This window comes from Octodon degus, unplaced genomic scaffold (assembly GCF_000260255.1).
Source record: "Octodon degus isolate 3935 unplaced genomic scaffold, OctDeg1.0 scaffold00029, whole genome shotgun sequence".
Taxonomy (NCBI): domain Eukaryota; kingdom Metazoa; phylum Chordata; class Mammalia; order Rodentia; family Octodontidae; genus Octodon; species Octodon degus.
The window spans coordinates 9,677,329-9,686,418 of NW_004524605.1; the positions used below are offsets into that span (position 1 = coordinate 9,677,329).

The following is a 9,090-nucleotide window of genomic DNA, read 5'->3' on the forward strand; positions in this document are numbered from 1 at the left end:
ACTGTGATACTGTGAATCAGCTTTTGATCTAAAATCAGGAACAAGACAAGGATGTTCACTATCACAATAGAGTTCTGAAAACATTAGCCAGAACAATTAGACAAGAGAGAAAAATAAAGAAAGGATAGGAAAAAAAGAAGTTAAACTATCATTATTCACAGATAACATGATACTCTACATAGAAGACTCCAAAAACTCCACCAAAAGACATCTAGATTTAATAACCAAATTCAGTAGGGTAGCTGGATACAAAATCAACATTAAAAAATCAATAGCATTCCCATACATAAACAAGAAACTGAGAGAGAAATTAGGGAAATCACACCCTTCACAATAGCATTCAAGTAAATGAAATACCTAGGACTCAACTAACAAAGGAAATAAAATATCTGTACTTTGGAAATGACAGCACTCTGAAAGAAAAGATCAAAGAGGATACCAAAAAAATGAGACATCCCTTGCTTATGAATAGGAAGGCCTAAAATAATGAAAATGGCACTACTCCCAAAACTGTTATACAGATTTAGTGCAATCCCAATCAAAATACTATTAGCATATCTCCCAGATCTAGAGAACACTCTTAAGATTTACTTAGAAACAGAAGTGACACAGAACACCAAAGGCAACCAGGGAGTTGGCTCAGTAGAATAAGCGCTATTAAAACTATTATATCTAGGGCCAGCGAGATAGCTTAGTGGACTAAGCACCTGCCTGGAGTTCAATCCCTGGCACCACGTGCAATGCCAGCCCCACCCCCAGGTGCGCTGAGCCAGCCACCGAGACCAGGCATGGTGGCGCACACCTGTAATCCCAGCACTGGGGAGGCTGAAAACAGGAGGATCATTACAAGTCCAAGTGCAAAGTATACCCAAGATTGCCTTTTTTTTTTTTTTTTTTCAGTATGAGGGATTGAACTCAGGATTCTGTGCTTGCCAGGGAAGAGCTTATTCTACTGAGCCATCTCAGTAGAATTATTTCAAATGATCAAACTAAATTACATCACATACTCCATCAGAGGGAGGACTTTCACTTCCATCTATGATGAGTTAAATGATACTGGACTTGTCTTCCTACAACAGCAATTAGAAAACTGGACAAAATTTTTATTAACACGAAGTAGTACAGGACTTCAGTCAAGGAGAAGAGAGAAAAAGTGAACTCTGCAACTGGGTTGACTTTCGATCTAGAGGCCTCTTTCAAATCATGACACAAAAGGGAGAACCTAAGCAAAGCACAACAAATCATGATGGGTGAAAAAGAAAAAGACTAGAATCAGGGAAGGCCGACACAGCTGGAATTTGCAAAGCAGAAAACTGGAAAGGATGGGGTCACATTAAGTAAAGAGCTCTAAGGTTCTACACAGGTGTGCTCTTATGTCCTTAGCTAGATACACCACTGCCCAGGGAAGAGGAGATTCTACAAGACTGGAAAATGAAGTACTACAGAATAATAGTAAGCTATTCCCAGGGCCCCTGTGTGGCTTAGGCATTAGGCTGCCAATCAACCAAAACAGACAGATTTTTGTTTTTTTTTTTTTTTTGCGGAACCGGGGATTGAACTCAGGCCCTTACACTTGCGAGGGAAGCACTTATTCCACTGAGCCATCTCCCCGGCCCCCAGATTTTATTAAAGTGTCTGCTTAAGCAGACACAGAAACCAGAGTTTGATCCCCACATGACATGCCAGGCCCGCCCCCAGGATGCACTGAGACGGCATGGCGCACACCTGTAATCCCAGCGCTTGGGAGGCTGAAAATAGGAGGATGACTATGAGTCCATTCTGTGTAGTAAGACCCTGTAGGGGCTGTACTAAATACATGAAAAAAGAAAGAATTCAAACAGCTGAGATTTAGAAAAGACCTTATAAGACGAGATCCAACCAGTAGAGATAAACTATTGATTAGGGTAAGGTCTACTCTAGATTCATCCTGAACAAACTTAATGTCTTTACATATCAATCTAACCTACACATTTATCATAGCTACCTACCACAAAAGGAAAGCAAAAGACAAAAAGAAAATCTCTGAGTCATGATCAAATGATTTTCATCATTTGATTTCATCATGAATTTCTGCTCAACTCAAACTTCTGAACAGCCACATTTCAACAACACCCTTAGCAGTAGTATTAACCTCCCCCTCAGGAATAGGAAGGATTTATGAAAAGACAATCCATTCCAGTTTTGGACAGTTAATACTTACTAAATGAAAATCTAAGTCAATTTAATGTCCACTAAGTGGTACTTGGTCTGTCCCCCTGAGCCACAAATAATAAATGGAAGCCCTCTCTTCTATGTAATATTCAGAGATGTAAAAAGAACTAGCATGTTTTCCCAATCTCTCCTCCTTAGATTTTCATATTCAATATTGAAGATGCCTTCAACTAAGACATTAATTTCATCTATTTTTTTATAGTGCCCCACTTACACATTAAAAAAAAAAAAAAAACAGGTCATGAAAGATTCAAATTCAGCTAATTCTTCCTGCTCCCTTACTAAATTATGCCATGCAAAATGCTAAGCAACTCTCATATTTTATATTCATGGCCTTATGAATTCTATGTTTACCAATTCCTTGAGATCAGGTGCAAAATGTGAAGAGACACAAAAGTGCTTACATGACGAAGACCTTGAAATGGCAGCTGAAGGATCCAAATCCTTTACCTCACCAATCCATGATGCCACATTGTAGTAATGTTACATAAATTCCTACAGAAAACCAAACTCAACTGTTTCACTTCAATTCAGAATTCTAGACAGCAGCGTTTCCATGTACTGACCTGCTACAAACTTGACTTCAGAGGAAATTTCACTGGGACTAGGGATTCCGAGGGAAGTCTCTGCCTTCTCAATAACATTTGAAATACCTTGTCCTGATATAAGACAAATGGTAACATTTTTCCTATTGGTTACTAAAACTGAAGAAACAAATCAGAAATCCCACCCGCATATTTTTAAAACCATAATAACCATATGGCATATTACTTTAACAACACATGACTAATCATTAGTATTATAGCCTTCCATAAAAAGTTGACTCATCACTACCAAAGTACAGGCTTACACTAGCATTTCCTAGACAGCAAAGTCTAGGGCATCAGCCCATCCTTACTAATCATTCTTACCCTATGAGCCCTCGAGGAGACAGAGGGAAGATTACCAAAGTCATCGTGACACATCTCTGCAGCAAAGTGCACACAGAAGTCATGAAACGACCTTACCTACTGTAGCCACTGTAGCAGAAGCTGAGGAGAGCAAGGACTTGCCCCAGCTTCCCCAGTAGCCCCATCCACTCTGGGTTACATCTTTAGAAACAGGTTCCTGTTTTCCCCAGTAAGAAGAAAAACAAAAGACAACAGAAAACAGAAATTAGAGAAAAATCAAAACATACAGAAAAATAATCTGTTAAGCAAAGTATGCATGAACAAAACATATTGTTTGACTAATGAAATATATTACTTGAGCCAGACCAGATGAAGAACCCATATATATGGACAAATGTATTACTTCAGCACACACTGAAACAGCACTCTGGGAGGCAGAGGCAGGAGTGTCACAAGTTCAAGTCTAGCCTGGGTAACTTAGCAAGACCCTGCCTTCTCAAAATACTAAAAGAAGGCCTGGGGATGTAGCTCACTGAAAAGGCCCTAGGTTCAATCTCGAGCACCAGAAGATCAATCAATCAACCAATAACTTGACTGACAGGTATGTTATCAGCATGCAAGCACCATGTGGCCAAAACAACTACTTATAATGACAATCATGAAAAATGTTTCTGTGGCTGTAAAAATCAAAGAAATGCAACCTTACATTAATATGGATTCTAAGTCTCTTTTAATCCTAGTGTTTACACAACAATATTCTAAAATATATTCTACTTTGGGTGCCACCTATAATACCTGAACCTCTGGAGTTTCAAGGTCACTGGCACATTTGACTTCTGGTCTTCTCCGAGTGGATATCACAAGTTCTGGTTTATTCTTTGGCTTGGCACTCTGGTCAGCAGACTCTGGATTCTTGCCTGGTTCACAGTTTCCATCATTAAGGACGGGGGTGGTCTCAGTTATTACTGGAGTCTCAGTATCATCTTTATCTGACATGATTAGAGCATCACCTGGGAAAAAGTCCAAGAAAAAATATATCTATGTAGGATTTTTTGGTATAAATTCACAGATGTGCACATGTAGATGTATATACAGAGACCCCATATGCCTTCAATGAGTTTCCCTAGTAACATTAATTACAGAATATTATCACACCAAGAAACTAAAACTGATATAATCCATCTTACTCAGATCTCACTGGTTTTACATGCATTTACTTCTGTGTACACAGTTCTATAAAATTCTACCACATATACATTCGTCCCTTTGGTTTCCATAGGGAGTTGGTTCCAAGATCCCCTGATGACAGCAAAACCCATGATGGTCAAGTTCCTTATACAAAGCACTGCAGTACTTACATACAACCTACACATAGCCACTTATATAATTTAAGATCTGTAGATTACTTCTAACACCTAGTGCAATGTAAATACTACGTAAACTGGTGTTGTAATATATTGCTTAAGGGATACTGACCAGGAAAAGTTTGTACAGGTTCACTACAAATGAGTATCTTCCCCAGATATTTTCAGTCTGCAGTGTGTTTAATCTGCTGATGAAGATCCCATAAACATGGAGGACCAACTGCATAGACTCTTGTGACCATCACCACAGCCAAAATACAAAACACTTTAACCACAAGGGTCCTTTGTGCTATCCACTTTTCTGCCACAATAACTTCCCAAATCTTCTAACCCACAGCAAGCAACTACTATTCTCCCCCTTTAAAATTTTGACATTTTATGGTATTATATACATCATACAGAATATTAACTTTTGAGACTGACTTTTTCATTCAGCACAAAAATCTCCAAATCCACTTAGGTTGTATCAATAACTCCTTTTTATTTCTAAGTAGTATTCCACAGTTTAGATAATCACAATTATTTATCCACTGAAGGTTGTCTGGGCTGTTCCATTTGGGGCTGTTACAAAAATAAATTAACTACGAAAGTTCATGTACAGATTCTTACAGAAACATGAGCTTTCTTTTCACTGGGCAAAACATTCAAAATATAAACAATAGGTTATTATCCAGTAAGTACGTGTTCAGTTTTATATGAAACTGTTACATTCTTTTCCATAATAGCATGTTATTTTCCCTCCCAGGACTGTGTAAGTGATCAAGTTTATCTCCCTTCTCTCCAACTTTCATGTTAGTATTATTTTTTATTTAAACTAGTCAGATAATTAAGTGGTAGTTTCTTACTGTGGCTTTTCAGTTGCACTTCTATAATAGTTAACAACATTGAATACCTTTTCATTTATTTATTTATCACCAAAATAACTTCTTCTGTGAAATATCTATTTGCCGGCTTCTAATTAGATATAATTGGCAGCTTTGTTTTCTGGAGGAATGGTTTTCTTTTTTTTGTTAAATTTTAAGGACTATCCCACATTCAAGTTCTCTGTTTATAATGCAGCTTTACAGCCAATACGTACATTTAAAAAACGTTTCACATCACTAACCACTTAAGAAATTCACATGAAGACAATAAGATTCCATCTCATTCCAGAAAAAATGGCCATCATCAAGAACTCAACAAATAACAATGCTGGTAAGACTGGGTGGGGAAGGAAGCCACCCTTCTAGACCCAGCTATCCCCCTTCTAGGTTTCTTCCTGAAAGTGTTCAAGGCATCATTGCCATAATGGTGCATGCACACCCATGTTTGTGGCAGCACAATTTAGAACATCTAAATCTTGGAAGCAGCCTACACGTCCAACAGTAGATAAACAAAGAAAATGTGGCATTTATACACAATAGAGTACTACTCTGCTATAAAGATAAACTTGAGACCTTTGCAGGAAAACGGATGCACCTTGAGACAATAATGTGAAGCAAAATAATCAGACACACAAGCCGAAATATCTCTTGGTTTCTCTTATATGACAAACTCACCATATATTAAAGTGCAAAGAAAATAAAAAAGGAAAAAGAAGTTATTGTAATTCAACATGGACAGGGCTAGGGAGATAGCTCAGTAAAATAAGTGCTTGCATGGCAAGCACAAGATCCTGAGTTCAATTCCTGGTACCGCAAAAAACAAAACAAAACAAAACATGGACAATAGATCTAAAAGTGTGCCTTGATTTAGTATAATTGTCTTGTTTTATAGGTACTTTTGGCCTGTTAGTCCGACTGTCAATCTTATGTATGATAATTAACTTTCTAAGGATTTACAGGATAAATAAATTAAGCTGATGCTGGTAAAAAGGGGCAAGGCGAAAAAGGAATTTACTTATTTATTACGTATCTGGTACAGGATCTCACTATGCAGCTCAGACTCCGTGATCCTCCTCTTTCCGGCCTCCCCGGCACTGGAATTACAGGCCTGTGCCACCACACCTTGACTCAGTGGACAGGGACAGGGGTGGGGCCAGTGCACACTGTGGTGCCAGGGATCAAACCCCAATCCTTGTGTTTGCCTAAGCAGGTTCTTAGTCTGCTGAGCTATCTCGCTGCCCCCACCAAGAATTTAGATGCATGTACATGTAGCAATTCCCCACAATTAATCTATTCTCTACATACTGCAAACATGTAGTTCAAAAAAAATTTTTTTAAATAAAACATAGTTTTCAACTATCATATCCCAGTTTATAGCTTATCTTTTCATTGTCTTCATGGTTTTCCTCTGAAAAAGAGCAAGTTTTTCACTTCAGTGAGGTGTCACTATCAATTTCTCCTTTTATCAATTATTCTTCAAAAATCTTATTAATCATTACTACTTCAATTTTTCCAGAAAGATTATTAAAGCCGTATATAACATTTCTGTCAGATAAGCTTTGAATAGCAGTAAAGCTCTTTGGCGATTAAAGTCGTGATATTATTGGTATTTATACAAAAAGCAGATACTAATTTTCAGGATTAAACAAGAATCAGCAAATAAATGTATCTCACACATATACAGATAGCTATAAACACATGCCCTAGGTGTAAACAGTTTAGTCCAGTACTCAGGACAGAACAAAATCTATGCCATCCAACCGTTTCTAATAGAATTGAAAAGACACACTTAACAACTGAGACAGACTGGACACAGCACTACAAAAGAGGTAAACGAAATACTAACAGAAAAAGAAAGGAAGCTGGCCAGCAGACTCAGGAGATATAACTCATCGACACAGTACCTGAAGTAAGTCTCAAGCAGTGATCACCAACTGGGAACCTTTGAGCGCCAAATCCAGCCTACAGATGTTTTTAATTGGACAGCTCAGTATTTTTAAAATTAGGTGAGAACATTTAAAAATCAGACTTCATACAAAAAATACACATTTCCAACTGCTCTAGTAAAACTAGAAGATCTGGCAACACCAGGGCCATGTGACTGGGTAATAACTACCTTAGCTTAGAGAGCCCTTGTGTCCTTCTAGGTAAGGCAATGCTTTCCCATAGTCCACAATTCTCACTCAAATCCACTTCATCATTTATTTTAATCTGATTAGTCCCACAGGTATTTTAGCTTACAACACTACCTGAAGTTGTACTTAAGATCTTGAAAGACAAAAAAGCCAATGAGAGAATTCCAGGGTATGGAAACAACACAGGAGAAAGCGTCCTAGATACGACTTTTTTTTCTTTTTCAGTGCCAGGGATTGAACTCAGGACCTTACACTTGCCAATTACCAAGATGTAAGATGGGTCAGTTGCCTGGACAGCTAAGGTATCAAAGAGGATGATGGGGCAGCACAAGGCGAGATAGGTTAAGATAACACCATGAAGCCTAAACCATGTGAGTATAAGTTACACAGCCCCAAAATACATACAGAAAAAGAATCCAGATACAACTGACATACAAGCCAACCTGAAATATTCACTTGCTTCTAAATATCTTATAACCCCACTCTGTACCAAGCTGGAGGTACAGAACTAAGGTAAGGTGATGTCTACCCCGCTTAATTCAAAGGCTCATCTAATTGTAAAGACTACGCAGTCCACGCACAATATCAATACTTCTGTAGATGAGTGAACACACATTTTACTATTTCTCCTTATGCTTTCTCAGGTTACAGCACATAACAATATTACACATACTATAGTACATATAGTACACATAATACAGTATACCTATTAAATTCACATTATAAAACATTAGAATGGCATACCCCAAAATATTACTTTTATTTGTGCAACAAACAATTTTTCGTGTGCCGATGGCTGTTGATTACTACCGTTACAAGAACAGCTGCAGCGTCCTTGTTCTGAACAGCTTCAAACCGGGGTGGAGGGAGGAGGCAGACAATAATACCAGGTACATGGTACTTCAGTATTTGTTTTTGTAAGCCTTCCAGGTGTTCCATAGTATTTATTTTCAAAACTGGAGGAGAAAAGGACTCCAATAACTGGAATCTCAAAAGGAAAACAAAAGGCAGGCACGCGCACGCACGCACGCACGCACGCAGCCGCCCCGCCTCACCTACGAAGCCGCGAGCCGCACAGCTGAATACTTTGAGTCCCGGCTCTGCGGCCACGCTCTGCAGCCCTAGACTGACCGACGGTGGCCAAGGCCACTGCTCTGCTCCTCTGCTCCCCCGGCCAACCGGGGCGCCCGACACAGGGACGCAATGGGAACGCGGGCACGGACAGCACGTCCCCGCCCGAGAGGAGCGGCTTCGCTCCCACAGCACCGGCGGAGGTGGCAGCTGTTTGCGGCCTCACTGCCGTCACCCGCCCGGCAGCCCCGGCGCACAGACGCGCTTTCTCACGTCCCCGGACTGTCCGGAGCTGGCCCCCAGCGACACGCGGGAAACACGCGCCCCCAAGTTCTTCGACGCCAACAGCGTCGCGGCGCCTCGGTAGCCAAAGGCTTTCCCAGCCCGCGCCCTGGCCTGCGCCGCGCACCTCGGCCGCCTCCGGCTCCCGCGAGCTCACACCCTGCCTGCTCCGCCCGGGAAGCCCCGCGCCGAGCCCACCTCCTCCCTCGCCACACCCGGCTCGACGCCGACTCGGCGCTCCTCCGACCCGGAAATACTCCTGTCGGCCGGGGGC

General features: G+C 40.4%; 1 protein-coding gene across 6 annotated transcripts in view; it reads right to left on the reverse strand.

Moving 5' to 3' along the window:
* The window catches only part of Fam114a2 (family with sequence similarity 114 member A2), a 43,922-nt gene extending 34,843 nt beyond the window's left edge, over nt 1-9,079 (reverse strand). For 2 of the 6 annotated variants that reach the window (XM_023713207.1, XM_023713211.1), the window contains exons 1-4: nt 9,015-9,079; nt 3,897-4,111; nt 3,219-3,318; nt 2,778-2,870 (exon numbers count right to left, since the gene is read on the reverse strand). In XM_023713207.1, the coding sequence (XP_023568975.1) occupies nt 2,778-2,870; nt 3,219-3,318; nt 3,897-4,097 (394 nt within the window). In that variant the 5' untranslated portion in view covers nt 4,098-4,111; nt 9,015-9,079. Of the gene's footprint in view, nt 1-2,777; nt 2,871-3,218; nt 3,319-3,896; nt 4,112-6,698; nt 6,726-7,444; nt 7,469-8,695; nt 8,909-8,943; nt 8,968-9,014 lie in introns of those variants that run through there. The other 4 variants (XM_023713212.1, XM_023713208.1, XM_023713210.1 and 1 more) reach the window with 4 other exon arrangements.
* Between the last annotated feature and the right edge of the window lie 11 nt (nt 9,080-9,090).